Source organism: Maylandia zebra, linkage group LG9 (genome assembly GCF_041146795.1).
Source record: "Maylandia zebra isolate NMK-2024a linkage group LG9, Mzebra_GT3a, whole genome shotgun sequence".
NCBI lineage: Eukaryota > Metazoa > Chordata > Actinopteri > Cichliformes > Cichlidae > Maylandia > Maylandia zebra.
The window spans coordinates 23,898,302-23,922,836 of record NC_135175.1 but is presented as its reverse complement, the minus strand read 5'-3'; the positions used below and the strand labels follow the sequence as shown (position 1 = coordinate 23,922,836).

Genomic DNA, 24,535 nt, shown 5'->3' with positions numbered 1-24,535 from the left:
CAGAAGAACGGGACAGATGTCGGTGCACTGCTGGCACGGATCTATAAATTGCACACAGGCTGCGGATTTATTGGACATCCATTTTAAATTTGCACTGAATAAATTAGTTCCTATATTTGGCAACCATAAGCACGTGTGAACATGTAGCAATATGTAACACACTATAATGTGTGTGAGCAGATATGAAGTGGAAGTGGAGAATCAATTATTTTACCAAGCCTTTCATTATGGGAACATCAGAAAGCTTTGAAAAATTGAAGATCATAAGATCACACAGAGAAATAAGATGCCATTGAATGTCGATTTTCATCGCACCAAATATCTAGACCCCAAATATTCTAATGAATATGAAAAAGTGCCAGATGTTTCTGTAACATTTTAAGCCTTTTCTGTCTAACAAACCATTTTAATTAGTAATTTAAGCACAAAAGGCACCTAACTGAAGAGACGAGCCAGTGTTGTACAACATACAACAGAGAAAAGAAGCAACTAAATTGTATATTTAGGCAAAAACAATCGATGGCTGTCAAGAAGCCAATGATTAGGAAAGCAAACAGGGAGAACATTTAATTTGAGGTATGCCAAGTTATGCAAGAACTTAGCTTAAAATCAGTGGTAACAGGTCTGATTGAGCAATGCATCCAAATTATTACCAATGCAATAAAAAAAATACCTGGATAAAAGACACAATGGAACACTATCAGTCATGGCCCAGACCTCAACATCAATGAAGCAGTTTGGGATGATCTTACAGAGAACGAAACACAAGCAGCAAACATCCAAAGAAGAGCTCTGAAGCCCAGAAAATTATCTATTTTTGGGCTATCAAGCTCTTTAGCAGTTTTTTGTCCTGTATAGTAATATTCTATGCACCTGTTTTTCTAGCAAAATATAAAGAAATGAGGGGTGGCGGTATTTTTTTGAATGTCAGTGCGTGACGTTTGTCTGGGATGTGTTGACTAAATGTTCAAATATAAGACGATTTGTGTTTTGCTTGCATAAAAAGGAATAAATAACAAAAGAGAAAAAGGAAAAAAAATTAGCTAAAATTCTTTTTAATCTCTGCTAAATACAATTAGTTAAAAGGAATTTAGACAACAATTGACAAATGGTTTGAGATCATATGCAAAGGTCTTCTAGGAGTAAACTCTACCATCATGAAAAAACCTCTGGACTATTTTGGCATCTTGTTTTTAAGGAATTATCTAAATTAACTCTTATTTTATTAGTAAAAAACAAATTAAAAAAAGGTCTAAATATCCTGGAAGTCATCATTTTAATAACATCTCTTTTTCCTCTCACATCTTTACTCTTAACCACTTCCAAAAACAGAAACAGCCTCCCTTTAAATGTGCTCTTATTCTGAAAAACTAAGCAACATTTCCTTCTGATGAATGCAGAGACTGAGCCAAACACATGCGTCTCCTCTTTCCTGCAGGCTCCAGAAGTCCTAATTAAATGTCCCAGTCGTCTCCAGCGCTGCAAAGACACTAAATTGTTAATTCCTCTCATGGCCTCTTTCTACACCTACTTCCTGATCCATTCTCCAGCGAATCCGTCACCATGGCAGCTGTGTCGTCACTGTTGTTATAGCAACCGTAGCGCTGCTTCTGCTGCATTTGCCGTTACTCATCCAGACTCCGTCGCCACGTGCCCCCCAACCACCACCCTCTTCCATCCAACCCTCCCCTGGTGTTTATAACGCTTATCCCTATATGGCCCACGGTTTTAGAGAGCAGCTGTTAAGAGGCAGATGCTGTAAACAGCGCAGGGAGCTCTTTGTCAACACTGGCCCGTCAAAGCACACAGAGTGTCGTAATATAAACACTATTGTTCCCGTTTTGCTGTCTCATATGAGCCCCGTGCGAGAGCGCGAGCCCTCGGGTTAGTTTTTCAGGAACTTAGCGATAAAGAAGCCGATAGTGTCGCTGTCGGCTCTGCAGGGGAGCGGGGCTGTAATTTCCGTCTGCTCCCAGCTCAGCTCGGGACTGAACCTCTGGAGGAGGCGCAGCTGCTCAGGTGGAAGGCCGGCTCCAGGCATGCCTTCAGCACCGATGTGGGGCTCCTGAAAAACAAAAAAAAAGGTTTCACTTTGTGATTTTTACATTTGCAGTCACGTCCATGTGGCTCAAGTGCTTTACCTGTGGCACAAGTGAGAGGCAGGGGAAGGTGTCAAGGGCCCAAGCTACCTGCTCCTCATTCTCTGCTAGAGTCACTGTGCAGGTGCTGTACACCAAAACACCACCTTTCTTCAGCAGCCGCACCGCCTGCAGAGACACAGATAGCTACGTATTCATGTACTCGCTTTATAGTCGGTGTAATCGTGGTTTTATTAACTTTTTAGTGAGTTTTAGAAGCACTGGACCGAAACTATTTGGTTTCAGTTCATTTTTTGCTGCTCTTTTTTAGAGGTAACCTCCAGGGTTTAAAATTAAGTACCAAATAAATTACAGATCCTCTTGTGGCCACTTGAGGCTAGCTCCAAAACTGTGGAAATTCCCACAGACTGTCGTGTTTAAAAGGCCCAAATTTAAAGTATTTAAGATTCATCTTCACAGCTTTTTAACATTTGCTTCCAAAAGTATTGCCTGTTATGGTCACTGAAGGGAAAACACACCAGATCTATTATCTCTAATACTCATCATTTATCACATTCTGGGTGTGCATTCAGTTCAAAAGACTGCCTTTCTTGGTGTAGTGGTGCATTAGTGAATTGGCAGCTTGCACACGTGGAAAGGCCACATCAGTGGTGAAAGATATATGCAGGTATTTTGCTCCAAACCGTCTTTTTCAGGGAAGGCCTTGCAAATTTCAGCAAAACATTGTTAAACTGCACACTGCATCTATTCCAACAGCACGGCTTCATAGTAGAAGATTCTCTGACTAGTGAAGTGGCCTGCACCTTTCACCAGCTATAAATACTTGGCACATGATGAAACACAAAATACGACAACGAAGATCCAGGACTGTTGAGCAGCTAGAATCCTATATCAGACGAGAATGGGGCAACATTCTTTTCCCAAAATTCCAGCAGCTGCTCTCCTCACTTCCCAGATGTTTATAGGCTGCTGCTACAAGAAGAGGGGATGCCACACAGCGGTAAACACGGCCTCCTCCAACTTTTTTGAGACACGCTGCTGCCATCAAATTCAAAGTGACCTCATATTTTTCTTAAAATGCTTCATCTTCATTTTCTAAATATTTGATGTGGTTTCTGTGTTCTAATGGTAAATAAAATAGGAATAGGAAACACTGATGAAGCTCTAACGAAGCATGTCCTCTGCGCTGGTTTCCATGCAAGTGATTGTTGGGGTTTTCTCTGTGTTCTCTGTATCAGTGTTGGGTCTTTACCTTACAATATAAAGCACCTTGAGACGACTGTTATTGTGATTTGGTGCTACATAAATAAAATTGAATTCAATTGAACTTTTTAAATCGAAATCACAGAAAATGATCAGGTCTCGAAAGGTTATTCGCAGAAATTTGAAATGACAGTTTGCTTTCTCTGCGCACTTTTGAACAGACTTGTAAAACTGCACATAAGCCTGAGAAGTGAGTTTCAAACCTCACAGTGACGTTAAACAAGTAAATCTGAGCTGTGATCAAGCTGCAGTGGAATTTCTATCCAATGCTGCCACCTGCAGGTTAAAGAACGCTAGTACTGCTGTGATGTTAAGATGATAAAACGTGGTTTATGTGTGTGAAGTAAAACCTACAGCATGAAATAACTTGCGCTGCAGTGGCTGGTAGGAGCAGATCTCTTTGAGGCTCCAGGTGCTGCCCATGTTGGGTCTCTGTCCGAGGCCACTGCAGGGAGCATCGAGCAGAACCCGGTCGAAACTCTCCGGAGGGAACGGAGGTCCTGGGAAACACAGACACTGAGCTGCTACCTATTTATTATGAACCCCGGAGATTTACATCATAGATAAACTCTGGACTGTACCTTCAGTTTCCTGTGCTGGGTCACTGCTCACAGACAGAGTGCTGTTAAAGCAGTGCGCCTTCACGCTTTGCAAATGCAACATTTGTGCATTTTGACGAATGCGGTCGATCTTATTCCGGATCCTGTCCAAGGCTACGACCTCTCCCTGTGTCGGAGGAAAAAAATATATTAGAAACAACTTAAAAAGGAAGGAAATTTCACAAATTACAATCCTAGACTGCTTGATTTTATCTCAGGAGACGTTTTAGTTAAATCAAGTAAATGCTAACAAGGACACAATCTGATCACTAATTTTATTACACAAAGATGAACGTGTTGTTGTCCGCCCTCTCCTCCAGGCTGGACACAGACCAGCCTCCCAGTGGGGTGGTGGTGGGCCCCTTTGGTGGGGTACAGATGCTGACCTTAAATGTACTTAAATTCCACTTGGATCATTTTCTATGTTAACAGTTAATGTAAAGTGTTGCTTGAGACCTAGATCTAAATCACTGGTGTCAAATTCATTCTAGTTCATGGGCAACATACCATCCACATGGACCAGTCAAATCACTGCATTAAAAAAAACAAAAATACTCTGAATATTAATTATGATCGCATCTGGACACAAGAACCTGATCTCCCATGAGCGCAGCAATGTGGCAGGTCTTCCCTCCAGGCGCAGCGCACATATCCAGGATGCGCTCCCCAGGGCGAGGTCCGAGCACGTGTCCCACAACCACAGACGGGAGGTTCTGCGCAACATGGATTCGCTTCAGTATGGGCAGTGATGTGGACATAACATGTATACAATACAGTTCCTGGTTGATTCAGACTGAAACCTCACTGCTGCTCTTTTTAAAATGGACCTAATACGTTATTCTACATTGTCTGTCATTCTGTAGGAATGTTTTAGGCAGTTTTTTAAATTCTTGGATCAGTATGATGTCATAAAGAGCGGATATCCTATCAGACTCCTGATCCACCTGCTGCTCAAACCATCTGTTTGCAAGGTGCAGCTGTTCCAGAACAATACAGGACAGTTTATCTGAGCCATAGGATAAATTGAGGGGCTACAACAAAGCCAGTTATAACAGAAAATACGGATTATTTTGGAAATCAGAATTATAGGTCCACTTTAATAAAGGTCCAATGCGGTTCTAGTTTATTACACTGACTTTAGCTCACTGCGGCTCTAATAAAAAATACCTGCAGGAACGCTAGGCTAGGTAAAACACCATCAAAGGACGGACTTCTGTAAAGCGGCTCCACCATTCGGATACCGATACCTCTGAAAGAAAAAAAGACGACAACTAATCAGCTAACACGTTTCTAAGATGAAGAGTAAATTTAAAGTTTCTATCCACATTGTCCAAGGTGCTTTTAAAAAAGAGCAAGGGATTTTCAACATAGCATTTCAAAACATACAAGAGGTCTTTAGAGACCATAAATTATTTAAAACAAATCCTATTCAAAGCAAAAAATAAAGAACTGCCAGGTAATATTCAGAGTATGTTTATTTTGAAAGAAGGAAGTTATAATTTAAGGGGTTTTTCTAACTTCAAAACAGGGAAGGTCCGTACTAGAAAAAGCTTTTGTGTTTCTGCTCATGGAGTGAAACTGTGGAACGGTCTGAATATGGAATTAAAAAAGACAGTGTTTACTTACCTGGCAGGCTCATCTGTGCAGAAGATAGTGGAGCGGTCCATTTCAGCTACTCCATTACCCACAAATACCTTTTTCCCCTGGAAGCTGGTGGCTCCTCGGGTGCACTTGCCCTCCAGGTCAGAGAAGACGGACACCAAATCCCCCGCCTTCATGTCTAACAAGAAAACAAAACAGCACACGGTTCGGTTTAAGGGAGATAATCAACACTTGGAACAAATGAAGATACTTTGGCAAAAAGTAAAACGTGCTTCCAAATCACAGAGCAGGTGAAGAAAACAAAGACACCACTGCTCTAAGTATTCACAGCCTCACTTCACTTCTACTGTTTTTAAGTCTTACATTTGGGGCTGCCGAGGATCCCCGGGGCGAAGACGTGAGCGCCTCTCAGTACGGCGCCGCCACACTGAGCGCCCACCACCACCTCTGAGCCGAGCTGCTTCACAGGTCTGAGAGTACAGGACAAAGAACGATCACACGGTTACAGAGGATACACGCACAAAAATGCCGTTCTTCTCTTTGACTGACAGTTTGTTGGCAGCTATCTGAGGGTGTGTTTGTTGTTCCTTTGTTATCAGAAATATTTCCTGTGTTGTTGCTGTTCCACTTGGATGTTGGAGAACCTCAGAGGCCCAAGTGGTGCTGAGTGCGACCTCTACAGAGCAGATTAAGAGTTATCTGAAGCATTCCTCGCATACCTCGGACCTTCAACAGGAAGGATCAGCACATCCGCAATTCGTGGGTGTGGCAGAATCTGCACAGAGACTTCCTCTACTAACGAGCTGCACATCAGCTGCTAGAAAAACAATGACAAACTAAATAAGCATGACTCCAACACACTGCAACCAAATACCGAAGCCCATTGTGTGGGTTTTCTTACGCCCTCTACATTCTGTTACCAGACAGAGACTCACCTTCCTCAGCTCTTCTGCCAGCTGCTGCCTGATCTCCTCAAGGGGGGCGAGATGGGTGCTGGCTCGTACGCAGGTGTATGAAGGTGGGTGAGACAGACATGAGAGCAGCTTGTGGAAACGATGCTCTGCCTCCTGATGACCCACCGCCGTTAAAACCTAATAAAATAGAAGGGTTAGGTAATAAAAAGCATACAGTGTGCCTTTATGTTGATGAAGTAACACAAAAGAACTGTTTGTAGATGGTAAACAGACTGGTACTTATAAAGTGCTTTTCTGCAAAATACAGACTAAGAGCATAGACAAAAATCTAATGACAGGGTCACCTGATCCAACCCTAACTACCTCTATACTTTAACTATATTAAAAGCACAGAGGATGTCTATTCCCTGAACCCAAACTGGAAGTTGGTTCCACAGGAAGGGGGCCTGATGGCTGAAGGTTCTGCCTCCCATTCTACTTTTAGAAACCCCAAGTAAGCCCGCAGTCTGAGAATGAAGAGCTCCGTTAGGATAATAAGTTACTATGAGATCTTTAAGAGATGACGGCACCTGATTATTAAAGGCTTTGTATGTGAGGAAAAGGACTTTAAATTCATTTTCTGGATTTAACAGGGAGCCAATGAAGAGATGCCAACATAGGAGTAATATGATGCTTCTTTGTTGTGCCAGGAGACTTTTAGGGAGCTTTCAGATCAACCCAGTAACAATGAATTACAATAGTCCAGCCTAGAAGTAATGAATAAATTAACTAGTTTTTCAGAATCAGTATCCAGAATGTTTCCTGAGCTCTTTCAATGCCTGACTGCATACAACAGAAATGTAATATGAATGATTTGTAAAAAACAAATGAACGAGAGAACCCATCAGTGTTTAAGGGAGCAGGACTTCTGTTAAAGATTACTTAATATTTCTTGTTAGAAAGTCACATGTAACCGTTTTGTAACTCTCAAATGGTTTTCGTGACTGTTATGCGGAGAGAGATTTGCAGAAAATATACTGTAACAGCTAAATGAAAGCACACGCCGATAAATGACGACTTGTAGCATCCTAACTACTCCCTCAGTGAGTTATCTTTTCATTTGAAAGGGAAGACAGCGATCCCAAGAAGTGCATGTGAAGTCTTCTTACCTCCTTGTTTAAGAAGACACTCTTAAGATATTCAGTCACTTCAGGCTTCAGGGAAATTCGTGGGAAAATCGACATTTCCTCTGTTTAACAAGGCTTCAGACTGTGGAAAGGAAAGCAGGAAAGCAACACGTGTCAGATGGACATCTTAATTATCACCGCCACTGGATTAATGTGGAAACCTAAAGAGACCAACAATTCAGCGATACCTGTTGTACAGACCAAAATGTTATCGCTAGATCAGGCAATTTCTCCAAGTATATGAAAGATCGTATCACTTAAACGACTCTGTAACATTCAACAAGTCCGCTTCTTAAAATTTATTTAATACATTGACTGTTAAATTCTCTTTCCGCTCCAGGTCTGATTTCATTGTAAATGTGCTTTTAATTGTATTTCGTTACTCACTTCTGTGCAGCGTGGAGTCCACCGGATTGTTTTGGCATTCTTCTTGCAAGTACTTCCGCATACATCATAGGCCACGTGACACAAATTGTCTTTCTTTTTAATTTTTTTTATTGATTTTTCTCTTTAATTAAACAGAATAGATATATTTAAAAAAAATCTAAATAAATTCTAAATAAAAAGAAACAAAAAATTGTGCGAAGAATATGCTCAAGAATAAATCCACCAAAAAGAAAACAGCATTTTCAATAAATAAATAAACAATTATAAATAATAAAAAAATAAAGTTTATTTGCATGTTTTGCATGTGTGTGTGTGCGTGTGTACGTGTGTGTGTGCATAAATCTTTGTCTTTTTTGTTGTGTTTAAACAGTAAAGCAAGTTATAAAATAATATATCCATCATAAAAATTTATTTATAAAAACCTAACAAGTAAAAACTTTATCAAAATAGTAAAACATTTAAAATTATGACATTTAAACATAAAACTTTTTGTTTTAAATGTTGGCTAAACTCCTTTTCCTTAGGAATTTTATAGTTATAGGCAATATAATTTAGAAGCAAATAAAGGTGGAACTGAAGTGTTAGCGGCTTGGCTTCATTGATAAGAACCATTCCTAAAAAAAAAAAAGAAAAGAAGAAGCAGAAACTGGAGATTTAAAAGACAAACATGCCACGATGCGTAAACGTCATCACGTAACCGGAAGATAACTGAGCAGTCGGGATTGCTTTTTTTCACCGGACAACTGGCAGCTAACGGGCAGAAGAAGAGAGGAGTAGATACTCACGGGGACTACACAGCTGCTCTGTACACACAGGGATTATTTGTACTTCTTGTGGGGGCTTTAGGCTTTACTTACACCTACACAATAATAACTCATCCCGGTATTGTTTTAGATCTGGTTTTAGCTTCATGGCTTAGATGTTTTAGATGGAGTTTGCATTGAAAAGGTCGCTGAGGTGTTTTGTAGACCAGAGCTCTTTGAGCTAGTGTTAGCTAGAAGCAGCCAGCCGCGGACTGCACGGTGCGGACCACAGAGTGGAGAAAGTCGCTCTATCCACAGAGGGACGGACATCGGCATTTATCCCTAACAATGGGCCTCATACTCGCCAAACTGTGGAGCTTCTTTTGTAACCAAGGTGGGTGTCGGTTTTTGCAGCTCACTTATCTCCCGCCGGCTCCTCAACCGGGGATAAGGCGAACTGTTAGCCCGTTAGCATGAAGAGGGCAGCTGAGGTGCCACAATAGCATATGGCAGAATTATCTCCCCACACATCTATTTTATTTATTTATTTTTACTTAAGCACTGCCATCTGAACTGTCTTTATTTATCTTGTAAACCAGGGTACTACTCTCCACCCGCATGACGCCACCCAACATCGTAACTGTTAATCTGTTTATCAACCGATATAATTACCTTAAGAACCTACCGGGGTATGTTCACAGTGTTGTCAATCAGCTTTGGCTCACTGTCCAGGACACGTCGCCCTTACATAACTTTTCCTTGACTTTCTGGAAAGATGTTTACTGTAAATATAATTATTCAGTTGTGGCTCCAAGTGTCCACTTAAAACAATGGAACTAGTCTAACTAGTATTTTGCTCCCGTTTATGATAGGTTACCAAGCTGGATAACCAACATTATCGTGTAATTTCGAGTTTTAAACTATGGAGGACAGAATTTGAGAAAAAATACAATTCAACCCAGAAAATATATATTAAACAGACAAAAGGTTTACTCCTTTCCTCATCACTTGCATCTTGGAACAGTAAAGAAATGTATACATGTCGAAAGAAGTACCAAAATAAGCTCTCGGGTAATAAGAATATCTAAACAAATTTCAAATTATTGATTTTTAGGTAGTTTTGGTCCTCTGTATTAAAGTATTCAATGTGGGTTTGCCAAATGTCCTCCAATGCAGTGTCAAGTATTCATTAACTGTACAGCTTCAACTTTCTGTTTTTTTTTTTTTCCCCCCTTACTGTAAGTGAGTGTTATTTTTCTTAATAATGAGGAATAGGAAGTGTAAATCATTAATGAAGGATGTGGTTATATTTACAGATAGAATTTGTATTTTCTGTTTGATTCCAGTCATCATTTGTCATCTGATAGGGAATTATTTTTTTGTGCTCTTTAGCATGTGTTATATTGCTTACTTACTGCCTGGCCCTAAGAGTGGCAAATACCTACTTTCATTGTTACCCAATTCTGGATTAAACTATTCCCAGTGTCAAGTTTTACTTACTTAAGGAGACTGCTGTGTGGTTTGTGTGAAATTGTTGGGACTCAGACTAGGAGTTGAATCTATGTCATCATCACCATGTAATTGTATTACTAGAGATGTGGTTGGAGACACAAGAAGTGATTCTTCTTGGTGTATGAATCCCTTTGTGTTATTTTTGCCGAATTTTAATTCTTTAGTGCATTCTAGGAATAAATGTTTCCTTTCTCTGGACATCATACGCGTATTTTTCCCTGTGTGGTGACATCTATTTGAATTTTTGTTGATAGTTAAACTGTAAAAAAAACAAAACCAAAAAAGCTAAACCAAAACCTCTTTGGTGGGTGCCAACATTTTTATTTATTTATTTATTTTTTAATATATGCAGGAAAAACCGTGTAATGTTGCTTCTTGTAAAGGAAGCAATATACATGTAAAATGTTTGGAAAGCCAATGTAGTTCATCAAAACCCTCAGAGCTGCGATGCCCTTTGGCCAGACTTCCTTCCTTCCTCTCAGCCGGAGGCCTCGCAAGGGCAAGAAGTTAAAACACTGGCCTGAAATATTTTAGTATCTACATGTTCCTCCAATTCTGCATTTAGCCCACCATGTTTGCCTGTCTCGCACCAGCCTCAAACCCTCATTGTTGTTCTATGTTCTAGCTTGTTATATGAATGAGAGGAGTTTAGTGTAGGTCTAGGTTTGTTTGTTTATTTGGGAAAAGTAGGTCAGGAAGACATGAGGTAGGAAGTAAGTTTGAGGTTTTTATTTTTTGGTGTGATTGCTTTTTGTGAGCTTGATCCAGTTTTTGTTTCAAACTGTATACTTTCAAATTAATTTCTGAGTTGTTTTTTTTGTTTTGTTTTTTTTGTTTTCCAGAGCACAAGGTGATCATTGTGGGACTAGATAATGCAGGGAAAACCACTATCCTCTACCAATTGTAAGTACTTTTTTCAGTTTGAACCTTCCTTCCTGAATGCTTTTAAAGTTGGAAAAACACAAACCCACTTTGCATTTCTGTTTTATTCAGTCTAATGAACGAGGTGGTCCATACTTCTCCCACCATCGGAAGCAATGTGGAAGAAATAGTGGTGAAGAACACCCACTTTTTAATGTGGGACATAGGTGGGCAGGAGTCTCTCAGATCCTCCTGGAACACCTACTACTCCAATACAGAGGTGAGAAACACCTTGCAGAGTCTTTCACACTCGACAGTAGCCATGTATTGTCGAGCACAGTTTTCTCCCTGAGCACAGCAGCTGGTGTTTGCTCGGAGCACAGACGGCAGCATAGGCCGCCCAAGTCAAAGGTCACCCTATTCACAAAGGAGCCGGTCTGAGAAGCAAAGGGGTCAGCTGCCACAGTAAAAAGACAAACAGCAGAGGCAGATGTGTATGAGAACTTAAAGACCGCTCTTTACAATATTCACTAAAGGTTTATATCCATTTTGGCTGCTTCATGATTTGAATACAAAGCTCAATTCCTCATTGTTCCCTATGCTTTCTGTGGGAGCATTCCATTATCCTAAAATGTCTCCTCACATATTCACTTGCATCTCTCTCTCGCCCTCTCTCTCATATCCTCTTTGTGATGTGTTAGAGATCCAAAAAAAGACATGTGAGCGTGGAGGAAGTAAAGCTGTCAATCTTCAGCTCCTCCCCCGATGGCAAACTTTGTTCTTTATGTGGAGGTGCAGCATTAATACATCATGTCGCCTGATATAAGACATGATTATACACCTGGGTGTCCTTGCTTTAAGCTGCTCCAGAATCCAACCTTTCCCTCATTCCTCAAGGTGGATCAAGGTGATGATGATGGCTGATTCGGAGCAGTTCCTAGGTTGTGGGAGAAGCGAGAGTTGGCATAATGTAAACCACCCCATGTCGGGGTTTCTGGGAATTCTAAGAGGCAGTATTCAGCATTTTTATTGACTGCTTTTATTGGGAATATATTAACGGTCAGTTATTGATTTTTTTTTTTTTTTTTAAACCTCAGACTGCTAGTAAATTAATTATTTAGGAGCTGTTAATGAAATAATGTATTTGTTAGTAAACTCAGTATATTTTTTGGAAAAAAAACTTCAAATCTAAGAACCTGCTTTTCACTTTCACATTAATATAACGTGAATATTGATAGGTTTAAAAAAGTAATTGAAATATGTGAATTCCAGGAATTAAGGATGCAAAAAGGAAACCCTATGAGATTAATTATGTGACTGATTATTATGGAAAGGTGAGTTAAACTACTGTAACATTCAGGTGTGTTTGTATCAAACAGTGGCTAAACTGATGCTGTAGACTTTACTGCAGCTCTGCAGTTACTGGAGTAGCTTGTATTTATATTTTGATTGTAAAGTCAAATGGTCACATAACAGTTTGTGCTCCAAGTCACTTTCATGTTGAATAATGTGTTGGTCTGTGTCATCTTCTGGTGGTTGTTGCCTTAGTTTTGATGGTGTGTCTCACATCTCTTCCAAATTAACATGCCTTTGGCATTTTGTCATACAGAGACAATTTTTCTTATTCAAGAGGGGATATTTGCATAGCACTCACCACTTCCCATTGTGAGGGTTTCAGCCTCGGAAATGCCCACCCGCTGTGTTGCATTTTGTTGCTGTGCCTTTTGAAAAGAGGTCACTTAGCATGGACTTTTTTTTTTTCCCCCCAGTTCATCATTCTGGTGGTGGACAGCACAGACCGAGAGAGGCTGGCTATCTCTAAAGAGGAGCTCTACAGGATGCTGGCCCATGAGGTAACACATAACACTCTTCCTAGTATGACCATATATGACGATAACGCAGGACGATGGCCAGGCTTTTCCTCCACCAGCATTGTTTAGAGTTTGTGGTTCAAAAAGTGGCAGCGACTAAGGTTGTGCTTTCATTGTTCTCCCTCAGGACCTGCGGAAAGCAGCTGTGTTGATATTCGCCAATAAGCAGGATATGAAGGACTGTATGTCTGCAGCAGAGATCTCTAAATACCTCACCCTGAGCTCCATCAAAGACCACCCCTGGCACATACAGTCCTGCTGTGCACTTACGGGAGAGGGGTAAGAGAGATCTGCTCATTCTTCACAAGCAGGAAATGCAGAGTGACAGGGTGTGCAGACTTTTAATTAATGTAGGGGTTAGATGATGATATCTCACCCTCATCCAGCTGCAAACCAGATCTCAATTAATACACAGATGTTTCTAACTGATCTTATTAGTTTTTTTTAAAATGAAAGCGGTGAGCAATAAAAGAAAACGGGGAATGCAGATGTTTTTTGTCTCTGTTGTTCTATCTGTAATTGTTTTCTGAGAGGCGGATGTGGCCCAAACAAGCAGAAACTGCAGCTCTCCATACAAACCTTAGATGAAGTGTTTTTATCTTCGTTTTCTCCTTTAACAGATTTAACCCGGCACCTAAAAGCTACTGTTCCAGGATTTTTGTTTTGTTTTTTTATCGCTAGGCTGTTTTATTTGTTCTGCTTGTTTTTTGGGGGGTTTTTTTGTTTGCTTGTTTGTTTTTTATGTTTATTGGAACAAACTGAAACTCTATATTATGTTCAGACAACTTTTCAACAAGCTTTGGTGCTCCAGTATAGTGACACCAACACCACATACTTATGAGGACATTTATCCAGTAAAATTAGTGTTAAGTTGTCCTGCAGGGCTGTGAGGCTTGTGAGCCACCAGATGTCACTGCATCTGCTTACTTTAAGCCCTGAGGCCTCAGGAGGCTTTGTGCAGCCATCAGTGGCAGAGTTCTGCTTTAAAAATAAATATGACCCACTGCTGTTTGTGTATAAGGGTAAAAACAGGCACACATTAAGTGCAGTAAGACAACAGGGGGAGTTAGTGAGAACATAAATAACCAACACAAAAACAACACAGGGTGTTTCCAGCTGTGTGAAAGTGTCTGACATGAACGATTTTCTGCTTTGTGAAACATGAAGAAGGACAACTCTGCAATGTATCCAATTTGGCTTCTCTTAAAGTTACTTGAAGTTGTCTAAAGCTGTGAAAACAGATGGGTATCTTTGACTCTTCCAAATTAGGAGTGCTCTACAGGAGTACACAGTATAAAAGAGGGATGCAGCTTTGAGGTCTGAAAAGTGAAACCCCTGCTGAAGAAATTTAAACCTGCATGTCACATTCACTTTCAAAAACGGTCACAACAGCTTCTCAACTCAAAGTTTCATAACAGAGCTGCACAAACCAGAGTGTGACATCATGGCAGCTACACCCATCTTTTATTCAGTCTGTGGCTTTGGGCCACATGGTCCATCGTGGGTTCTCATTACATTTGAAGGCATTGGAAAAAGTTCTGCTGATTCTCATCTTTGATTTCCTGTTTTTCAGGTTATGTCAAGGCCTTGAATGGATGACCTCCAGAGCCGGACTCAGATAGCCCATTCCTTTGCCGTTAATGGCCTGACTACCTTCAGCACCGCTGGGATGGAACAGCATTATTTTTTTTTTATTTTTTATTTTATTTTAGGACAAATTTGGAGAAGAGTGTTGGCACGCTGTCACAATGGAGCCAGTCCTTCTCCTGAACAGAGACCAGGAATAACAGAGACCAGCTTAAGGAGCAAGTATTTTGGAGTACGGCACCAGACTATCATCATTGACATGACATACTTCTCATCATATCATGTTACATTATATCGTATCATAAACCCCACGAGGATGTCCATACATGGTGCAGCTGTCCTTTTTTGCCATACAAGTTCATCTATGTTGGGACACAAAGGGATTACAAGCAGTGTTGTTAAAGGAATGGTTCCAAGCTGTTACTGTACAATAATGTTCTCATGGTCAACACTTTTATTTTGGGGGGAGGGGTTTATCTGTTATGTATAATTTCTGTTTCATAAGCTACACCATTGGTATTTCTCACACTACAACCTGATGGTGCCGTATTAAAATGTGGTAAAGTATGAAATCCTATTTTTTAACGACCTTGAGCCTGTACTTGTATATTGTTGAGCCAAATGGTGTTGATGCACTACAAATTTTCCCTTCTCTAGCCTCTGGAAAATGAACCCTGCAGCATTATTTCAGTACACAGCTCAGTTTTAATAACAGTATTTCAAACTGCAACATTTTTTCCTAAACGATGCATTATGGTCTTTATTTAAATTTTGCTTATAGACCTGTTTTGTATTAACACACGGTCACTGATGTTGCAAACCCCGCCCATAAGCTTTTTAGTTTTTGACAGCCTTTCTGGCATCTCAGTCCTCTTAAATAAACCTTCAAAGAGGTGCCACGTTTATATGAAGTCATTACTCATGAACCACTTGGCTATGAGGAATAACAGAAATATGGTCCTAATGTAATTTCGGCTGTTTAGGTATAACTTGATCCTCCGCCTTAACCAACCTGTTCTGGGCATCTTGGAGGACCGTGCAGTTCAATCTGAGAGTCTCCCTGTGATTTTGACCTTCTTTAATTCCTTGAACTTGCTAATGGATCTATGCACGTGTCACTTTTAAACCTTGTATTCCTTTTACAAGTTCTGCAAGTGGCCAAAAAAAAAAAAGTGATGAGGTGCTTGAATCTTGACTGCAAACCATCCTGGTCTGAGAGTGCCTCTGAGATGTTCTGGTGCAAGGTCTTTTTACACAAACAGGAAGTGGATGAAACGTGCGGCCACCAGACACTGCAGCACCAAGGTTTACAGCTTTTACCTTAAACTCAAAGCAAGGGAACTGATCATATACTGTGTGGTGATGTCTGTACTGTATCAGTTTTATTTCCAATAAAGGTTTGTTTTAAACTTTCAATTATTTCAGAGTCAAAATAACTTTCATTAGGTTGCTGCGTTTCAAAGACAAACACCAATTTATTCACATCTTTAATATATTTGCTGATCAAACAAAGCACAGGGCAGTCAATAAAAGACTCACAACTCCTAAGTACTTTTCAGGAACACGAAGAGCTCATCTAAAAACAATTTTCTGCGGCATGTTTTTTCTACTATACATTCACTTTTCAATGAAGTCTTTGCACTGGGGTAATGAGCAAAGAAAAACACTGTCAACACATTCAGGAATGAACAGGGATTAATTGGAGACAATTAAAAAAAAAAAAAATTAGACAACAGTGAAACTATCTGATAAAAGCTGATATGTTTTCTAAGCTGCAACTCAGACGCCAGGAGTATAATTCTCCTTGGCCGTGGAGATTTAAAGAATACAGTCAGTAATAAATGCAACATTTTTAGATTTCAAGAGTTCTCACAGTAACGTCACTGTCACACGTAAAAAGCAACAACAGATGAGGAAACAGAGCTCTCAGCTTATCAGTCAGTCAGGCAGCCTCGGCTGGATTTTTGTGTGTGTGTGTGTCCTGTCTTAAACGGACCCAGCTCTGTTTTTGTCCTCGTCAGTTTTCAATTATGCTGGTGTTTCTGGACTCCTCTCTGTGACATCATCTGCAAGAAACTTGCTTTTAGTCTTTTTGAGCCACTTGTCCACAACAAGACCTCCTCTTTCTTAAGTGTCCGTGAAGTGGTCTCTTTGGAAATGTGGCAGGAGTGGAGAAGTCCATATGTGGCTGTATGGGCTCAGAGCTCAGGATCCCGGAAAACAAAAAACAAAATACTGGAAAATGAAATGAAAGAGTTTTATGCTGACACAGGACTATTTAACTAAAAACAATACAAATAAAACCCTGCCACAACACAAAGTTTACCACCGGCAAGAGAAGGCATCAAACATGCATTAGTCTGAAGGTGGAAAATGGCTTTGGACAAGGCAGCAAATAAATGGCGAGGAAGAGGCGGGGGGATGGACACTGGAGAAGCCTGGACACTCTTTGGCTGAGGCGGTTACACACACAGAGCTCTGGGGCAGCTGGGAGAAGAGAAAAATAATTTAAGTGACACATTTATTTATAGAAAAAACAAGTACTGCACAGCACATATTACAGTAAAGGAAACCCGGCGTTCAATAAGCAGTCTCACCTGTCCTCAGTGAAGCCATCCATTTCCTCTTCATCGTCCAGCTCCATGTCCAGCTCATTGTCGAGGGTGCCGCGGCCATAACCGCTCAGGACGCTGCAGAAAGATTATCACGATCAGACCCCCTTGTGTCACTATGTGTGCATTCAACCTGGGATACTTTAACTGGAACAAGTTACGTTGGGTGAGTGCTGAGTGTTTGTATATGTGTGCATGAGGGTGGGAATGCATGTTTGTGTGTGCCTGTTTGTCTGTGTCTATATGTCAGGTCGGGTCTTACACTCCACCTCTCTGGGAACTCGCAGGCCTATCTCCCCTCACCACACTCCCTGCCGGTGACTGATGCCCTCAGGGGTCGGTGCATTGGTGGTTCTTGGTGTCCGGGGCTGGGCGCTCAGGTATGTACCAGCTCACTCCCGGTGGCTACCTGGCGGGGCCTGGCGCCTGTTGCTCGGTCAGGCCTCCTCCGGGGTGCGGGGGGCCCTCGGGCCTCCGGGCCTGCACCTCAGTTCACTCTGGCACAGCTGGCTGCCGGCAGAGCCGGCGGGCACGCCGGTGCAGCCCCCTCTAGCTTCTGCTCGGTGGCTACTGGGTGACGCCTCGTCTGGGGATCCTCAGCCCTTCCCATGAGGGTGGCACGGATGCCCCTCTGGTGGTCCTCCTTGAGCTCTCGCACTCTGGGGCATGGATCTCCTCCATGCCTGCTTCATGCCCTGGGGGACGGGGCTATGGCTCTCTACATCCTCTTGCAGACCATTACATGTGGAAACCATTTGAATACAAGCGCGCTGATCCACACAGGTGTGCACACGGGTGTTCACTGTTCGTAGACTTAAATTACACCTTTCTTGGCTGCTACTTCAAAGCACATTGTGCGCTGTCTGTCCTGCGTGCTGCACAACAACATTGAATATTTAGTATTTACTGCTGTCTACACTTAGCTAGATTAATGCAATGGTGTTGTGTTTAGTATGTTGCTTTGGTTTTTTGCTTGTTTTCTATTCTTTTTCTCTCAACAGGTGATCCAGGAGATTCCCCCCCCCCCCCTTCTCACTGTCCCTCTCCCCTTCTGTTTTTCCTTTTCTTTCCTCTTTTCTCCCTTTCCTATCCCTCACTCATGTCTGTCCCATCTGTAACAACTGAAAATAAAATAAATAATAAAAACAAAGGCCGATCAAATGGACCAATACGGCAATGCCACGATGATCCATTTGGCAAAATAAATCCATTGGGTATCCTTGTTGGTCTTCAGACAACAATTCTGACGGCTAAAGAACCAAATGGGACAGGCAAAGAAAAAAAAAAAAAAAAAAGAAAAAAAAAAAAAAAAAAAAACTGGAACAAGTGGAGGGATTTGACTGTTGCCTAATAATGAATTTGGCTTGGTCTGGCTGTACGAAGGCTTGGCAAACCATTTTTGCATTTTACTTTTATTTCCTCTTTTCTGCTTGATTGATGAGACCAACAGTCAGATGTACTGCGACTCTACAGTTTTGTGCTGCAGAGTGGAAACAGCCATCCTGTTGCTCTGTAGATCTGATATGCGTGTGCTCCAACCAGAACGTGAAGCAGGTGGAAACCTGGTTCATTGGTGCTACACTAAGCTCAAGAAGGCCACCTGTCGGCAGCTGCAGCACGAGACTGTGTAGCTTGAGAATGTCCAAAGGACGGAGGAGTTTTGAAACTTACTAATGTTGTCATTTCATAATTGATTTGGCTGCACACACACAAATCTGTGGGAAACACGATGTGCGAGTTGTTAAGAGTCTGTAGAGGTGAGCAGTAGGCTTATAGCTGCTGACCTGACGGAGCGACATGTGAAGAATACAATCCTCTTCAGTTTCTTGTTGTAGAAGAAGTAGTTGAAGGACCAGAGACTCCCCTCTTCACCAAAAGGGTCCGAGTCCAGATCTGGGTTGTAGCTAAAAAAAGATATTCAAGCTTAAAACAGATTTATTCCACACCACATGGTTCGCTCTGCAGCGTTAACTGATCTCAGCACCTACCTGTAAATGTCACAGCCCTGCAGGTTGATCTCCTGGTCGATAGCGTTCCACAGCTCGGGTCCCAAAGAGTTAAACTCTTCTCCCACTGCTGAGAACAGACTGCTGTTCACTGCGTTAGCCACCTGGACAGAAAAAGAAAAGCAATCTTTGAAGCAAATTGTTTTTTCTCATTGCAGAGAACAAGTTTCGCTTCGGAACGGCATCCTGACCCAGTTGAGGCTGGGCTCTCGGCTGAACTCGTGAGCTCGCGCGGCGCTGAAGTCATAGTCTGGCCTGAAGGACTCGTTGAGCGTGGTGATGAGATAGAAAAGAGTCTTCCTGCAACACTTGTCGCTCAGAGGGTTTTCTCCGTCCTCGCTGCTTTTCCCCAGCCTGCACAGAAATGAACATCATGGTTTTTGTTCTTTGTTTTTAAAAAAAACAACAAAAAAAAACAAAAAAACAAAGAAAGTATTCAATTTCTTCATCTTCCAAACATGCTGAACCTGGCCTGCAGTACTCACTGTGAAGGGCTGGTGGCGCTGGTGGACTGAGGAGGGGAGAGGGCCTCCAGGACATGCGGCTCCCCCTCCTGGCAGAACTGCTTGAACATGTGTTTATCGTCTCCTGCCATCTTGCAGGAGTAGCTCTCGATCCTGCGGGGCAGAAAGAGGCGAAAAACATTTAAGAGCTGGACGATGTAAACATGACGATGGGAGGGTGCGGCCGAATCACTGGAAACTATTTTAATATCCCAGCAGGATTAAACACATGATTGCATAACAGATGGGCCACTCCAGGACATTTTGATGAAATTCATTTTAACCCGCCCCCCCTGAAATTAAATTAATGAACACAAACAAATGTTGTTCCAAGAAACCTTTGATAAAGACTTTCTTTACATAGAGAAATTACTGGCACCCAACCAAAAAGGGTTTAACCAGAGCCAAATCAAAATCAGTAGTGTAATGACAGAAAGCTTTATTGATCTGTTTCATTCATCTGTGTGTAATATGTTCTGGATCTGTTCATCAAAAAGCCAAAACAACCTGAAAACTCTGATTTCTATCAAATGTGTTCTCCATGATCACCGCCTTTAATGCCAAATACACAAACACCTTTTCTGAAATGGGAAGGACTCCATTTTTTGTTGTTGTCGTTTCATTAAACTGCAATGTAGGTACGTTTGTTTTAGGATAGTTGGGAATTAATAACTATCAACACATAACTTAACTCTAAATATCTACAAGCTATTACACGTTCAACAAGACAGCCTGTTCCTTTCACCGGAGCCATATCTGCAGGAGTGCCTGACAAGTCGTGGCTAATGTTTCCCGCGTGCTCTTTCATGTTTCTAGGTCACATGCTGCTGAGATATATGAGAGCAGAGCAGCAGACTGCTGTGCAGTTGTTTATTTTGCACCCTCTCACCAAGAGGTTATACAAGAGCAAAGGTTGTGTCACTTGGAGGATACACTTGAGTGCTAAGACCCTCGCCAAGGCTGACAAGGCTAATTATAGGGACCTCATGGTGGAAATAACTGCCCTGGTCTCACTCACACACTCACAACTAAACTTAAAACTAGGCATAAAGAAACATTTCAGTTCACTGAAATAAAAACCAACTCAAAGCAAATAAGCACACTTTGAAAACGTAGCTGAATCTCACCTGAATTCAAGTAAAAACTCATGAAAAACACAAACCCATTATTACGCCAGTAGAGACCAGAGGTATAACAGTTAAAGAGATCATCCTGATGCGTTGATCTTTGTGTGAATGTTATCTAACCTCAGATAGAAAGCGCTTGAATTTAGTGTTTTCTATTAATGTGTGTGTAAATAGGTGAATTTCACATCTTGTATAGAGCACTTTGAGTGCTCAGAGTAGAAAAGAGTAAAGACATATATGCATTTCATTATTACTGTATTACCAATTCAGGCCTACTTATTTACTGCCTTACTTTCCTGTTTTCAGTAGGAAACACAATCTTCACACAGAACACCAGCTGCCTTCTTTCAGGTAATTTATGCACCCTCTGAATAAATTGACTATGGTTTTATTTTATTTTTCTTGCCTGCATGAAAATACCATAATCCGTGCTGGAAGCCTGTTCAGTTAATTCTCAGCTAAAGTCTGCTATGATGAGCTGTCTCCAAATCCACTAAGCAGCCTTTGCAGCTGCTTCACCAGCACAGTCCTGATACTATGTAGTGTATGTGTGCATGTATACATCTGCTAAAAAACACTTCACAACAGTCTCAGAAATAACCACAGCGCGCTGTGAGAGGACACCGTGATCTGCGTCACGAGGTCACAACCACCGCCCACACACCCCAGAAAGACAGACCAGCAGACCGAGCTGCATAACTCCACACACAGCCCACTGCTCTTTATGTAACCACACTGTCACCGTATCCTCGGGCCCCGCTGGAGGCTTTGCATAATCGACAACACGCCGATATATCTTACAGTTTCCCAAGCTGTCAGTTATAAATTAACCTTCACTGCAGGCTCTGAGTTTAGGCCGTCTGAGGTAAAGAGTTATCATGATGTTGCATAACACCCAGGTGGCTGTTTGCTCTACTACCCCGCTTATGAGGAGTGTACATGAACTGTGAGCCAGCCGCACCTCTCGCACCATCTACCACTCATTTTCATGACATCAGTGGTAGATCTCTCCTGTATGAGGAAAACTTTTGCTTACACTGCAAGCCTGCAAAGTTTATTGGTTCAACTTTAGAAGTGCAACCTCGTAAAACCTGCACAGAAGAATTTGTTACTCATCTTGTGAAATAAACTCTGCATGCATCACAATCAGGTGAGCTATGGTAGCACGTCTTAAATATGCAGAAACTACAAGCACTGCAACTGAAGTTTGTGTGGCATTCAAGTGCAGCAGAAAGCCCTAAAAAAAAAAAAAAAAATTCAGTTAATACCCAAAACGTTCTCAAGGGACCAGTCACCTGTCTGAAATGTTGCCTACATGTCCACAAACAGACCCTGTGCCATTTTTTTAACCCGTGAGTCACCAGCACACCTAACCCAAATCATGTTTACTTACACCACTTACACCACCTGGTGCATTTTTAATACTGAGGACTTTATAGTTTATGCATTTTTTAATATCCTCTGAATTCCTACATTATTTGGTCGCATCTACTCATTTCACTGATCATTCTAAATGGGGGAGGAAAAAAAAAAAGTAGAAATGAAAGTCTTACCTGCCAAGTATGCGGGACTCCCCTGTTTCAACACACAGCCGGGAGCTGAGAGCTTCAAAGCTGGAGTTTTCCAACAGCTTCATTGTAGTCTGCAAGACCCATAAAGATAAACATACACATGCTGTTTAGCTTGCATTCACAACAGGTCTCTTAAGGAAACGATAACTTGGAGTTAACATGCCTGCACAGTGCCCGCCTTATAAAGTCATTACACAGCGAGTTACACATCAGCGACAAGCAGATAAACAATGGTGTTATTTAGCAGAGAGGGGGCTGCAGCGCCCCTAGAGGACAACTTGCAGATCAAAACAGAAGCAGCTGCCCCTCCCCCACTCTGCTCTACATTTAGTTGACAAGCCGTCTTCCTGGTTCCCATATAAATCACTTACCAGGCAGTATTTTTCGACACTGGCCGAAAACAGACGGTCCAAAATCGAGCAGTGAGCTGTCTCGGTAGATACTTGCCCCTCTGTGACCAGCAGGGTGCTGAAGATAACCGAACCGCGCTCTGTGGGTGACCAGCTAACGGTAGCTAAGTTAGCTTACTGACAATTGCGCTCCTGACTTCACAGAACAGCCTTTAGTTCGCACTCGAGCTTAAGCATCTTACACAAACACTCGGTCGAGAATGAGTTATTCTGAGGCTTTTTAAGTTTATAGAAAAGCTGCTCTTGCCGATTAAGTGCGATGAGATTACATCCAAAGACTCTTGGCGTCCGTCGGAGTCTGTCTGCAGCGGCATCCCTTCCGACCTAATTTACAAAGCGACCGTTATTAGCGAGATCAAGCCGCCTTTTTCAGAGCGACTCGATCAGAAAAGCAGCAACGAGCTACCTAACGTCGTGAAAATATATATAATCTGGTTACGGTTGCTACAAATCGTCGACTATCGCAAAGACATCTATTGTCATCAAAACAACGGACTCTACTGTACTGGTAAAACCCAGCCCCCTTTTTTTTATACGCCTTGCTAAAGGAACCCGCCCACGCTTGTTTTGTGGTCCCTTGTCATTGGCTGAAATAATCCATCAATATAAATATGACTAATAAGATTGGCCAGTGCTAAATCGGGGGGTGGGCTCCCCAGGTTACTGTGTATTTAGAAACTAAACTTGTTTTGTTTTGTGTTTTTTTTTTATAGACCTTTCTTCTCTTCCGTTAATCGAAGCAGTCAATTAACACCTTAAAATACTCAAGTATTATACATATATCAAATATAAATAATTATTCATCCATATGTTACTCTGAACATCACACAGAAAAAGTCACTTTTATTTTGTACTACTTTCATTCTGCATACTCCAGAGTTTCTATAGTATATTTGTGGTTTCATCAGCTATTAAAAAAAGGATGAGTACTTTCGTTTAGCACTAAGCAGTGAACATCATCTCAATCCTGCTATCTCATGTACACGTGCTACCTGTTTATAATTACATTTAAGATCCCCCCCCCTACTCCACCCTCCGTGCTACAAAGCAAAAAAAGATGATTTGACATTTGAGGGTGTTGTCATCAAGGTCCCTTAGCTCTAGAAAAAACTGGCTTTGGTGATAAGGCAGTAACCACCTCTTTTAAAGCCTTTTAGACTTGGTTTTATGTATTTTATGCTGTCTATTACATGTTGTTTAATTTGCCGTATCTATATTTAATGGGATTTTTAAAACAAAATATATATCATAGATTTCATAGCACTGTTTTAAAAGTGATGAAAGTGGCTGACAAACTGGTCCAGTGGCCTAATGGACAAGGCATCAACCTCCAGAGCTGGGGCTTGAGGGTTCAAGTCCCACCTGGGTCACTTGTAAGGTAGCTGCAATTAAAGTGTGATAACTGTGGTTGTGAAGTCTACAACAGTTCTGGATAAGTTTAAGTTAATGACCAGCTAAATCTATGGTGCTGCTACTTCTTACATCATTTAATGTGTTTCCATTCCCACAAAAACAGTTGAAGTTGCATACAGTAAGTTTAAGTGCCTTAAAAATACAGCATTGTTTTAAAAGTGATGAAGCTGTCAAACAAAAGGGCCCAGTGGCCTAATGGATAAGGCATCAGCCTCCGGAGCTGGGGATTGTGGGTTCAAGTCCCACCTGGGTCGTCTTTACTTCTATTTACCACAGCATCATTATAGAG

General features: G+C 41.5%; 3 protein-coding genes and 1 non-coding gene across 7 annotated transcripts; 2 read left to right on the top strand and 2 right to left on the bottom strand.

The window, feature by feature from the left end:
* Positions 1 to 1,039: 1,039 nt before the first annotated feature.
* nsun6 (NOP2/Sun RNA methyltransferase 6) lies at positions 1,040 to 8,139 on the bottom strand. Of its 3 annotated transcripts, none has more exons than XM_004546850.5 (12): positions 8,031 to 8,139; positions 7,626 to 7,725; positions 6,499 to 6,654; positions 6,283 to 6,380; positions 5,927 to 6,033; positions 5,588 to 5,741; positions 5,129 to 5,210; positions 4,555 to 4,674; positions 3,944 to 4,088; positions 3,717 to 3,862; positions 2,142 to 2,267; positions 1,040 to 2,065 (listed from the first exon to the last, which is right to left on the bottom strand). In XM_004546850.5, the coding sequence occupies exons 2-12, from the start codon at positions 7,698 to 7,700 to the stop codon at positions 1,886 to 1,888; spliced, it is 1,389 nt and encodes a 462-aa protein (XP_004546907.3). In that variant the 5' UTR covers positions 7,701 to 7,725; positions 8,031 to 8,139; the 3' UTR covers positions 1,040 to 1,885. The 3 variants fall into 3 exon arrangements, with proteins under 3 accessions (XP_004546907.3, XP_012773333.3, XP_076744313.1); XM_012917879.4 differs by having other exon boundaries at positions 6,283 to 6,377; XM_076888198.1 differs by lacking the exon at positions 8,031 to 8,139 and adding an exon at positions 7,832 to 7,980.
* Positions 8,140 to 8,736: 597 nt separating this feature from the next.
* arl8 (ADP-ribosylation factor-like 8) lies at positions 8,737 to 16,020 on the top strand. The gene is made up of 6 exons (XM_004546851.4): positions 8,737 to 9,167; positions 11,128 to 11,188; positions 11,279 to 11,426; positions 12,916 to 12,999; positions 13,145 to 13,296; positions 14,591 to 16,020. The coding sequence occupies exons 1-6, from the start codon at positions 9,122 to 9,124 to the stop codon at positions 14,637 to 14,639; spliced, it is 540 nt and encodes a 179-aa protein (XP_004546908.1). The 5' UTR covers positions 8,737 to 9,121; the 3' UTR covers positions 14,640 to 16,020.
* A 35-nt stretch (positions 16,021 to 16,055) lies between these two features.
* maf1b (MAF1 homolog, negative regulator of RNA polymerase III b) lies at positions 16,056 to 23,354 on the bottom strand. Of its 2 annotated transcripts, none has more exons than XM_004546852.5 (8): positions 22,795 to 23,354; positions 22,406 to 22,494; positions 19,708 to 19,839; positions 19,414 to 19,576; positions 19,205 to 19,326; positions 19,001 to 19,120; positions 17,202 to 17,294; positions 16,056 to 17,091 (listed from the first exon to the last, which is right to left on the bottom strand). In XM_004546852.5, the coding sequence occupies exons 2-8, from the start codon at positions 22,486 to 22,488 to the stop codon at positions 17,067 to 17,069; spliced, it is 738 nt and encodes a 245-aa protein (XP_004546909.1). In that variant the 5' UTR covers positions 22,489 to 22,494; positions 22,795 to 23,354; the 3' UTR covers positions 16,056 to 17,066. The 2 variants fall into 2 exon arrangements, with proteins under 2 accessions (XP_004546909.1, XP_004546910.1); XM_004546853.6 differs by lacking the exon at positions 22,795 to 23,354 and adding an exon at positions 22,587 to 22,611.
* A 1,073-nt stretch (positions 23,355 to 24,427) lies between these two features.
* trnar-ccg (transfer RNA arginine (anticodon CCG)) lies at positions 24,428 to 24,500 on the top strand. The gene has a single exon. It is a non-coding gene; the product is annotated as a tRNA-Arg (tRNA).
* Positions 24,501 to 24,535: the final 35 nt, after the last annotated feature.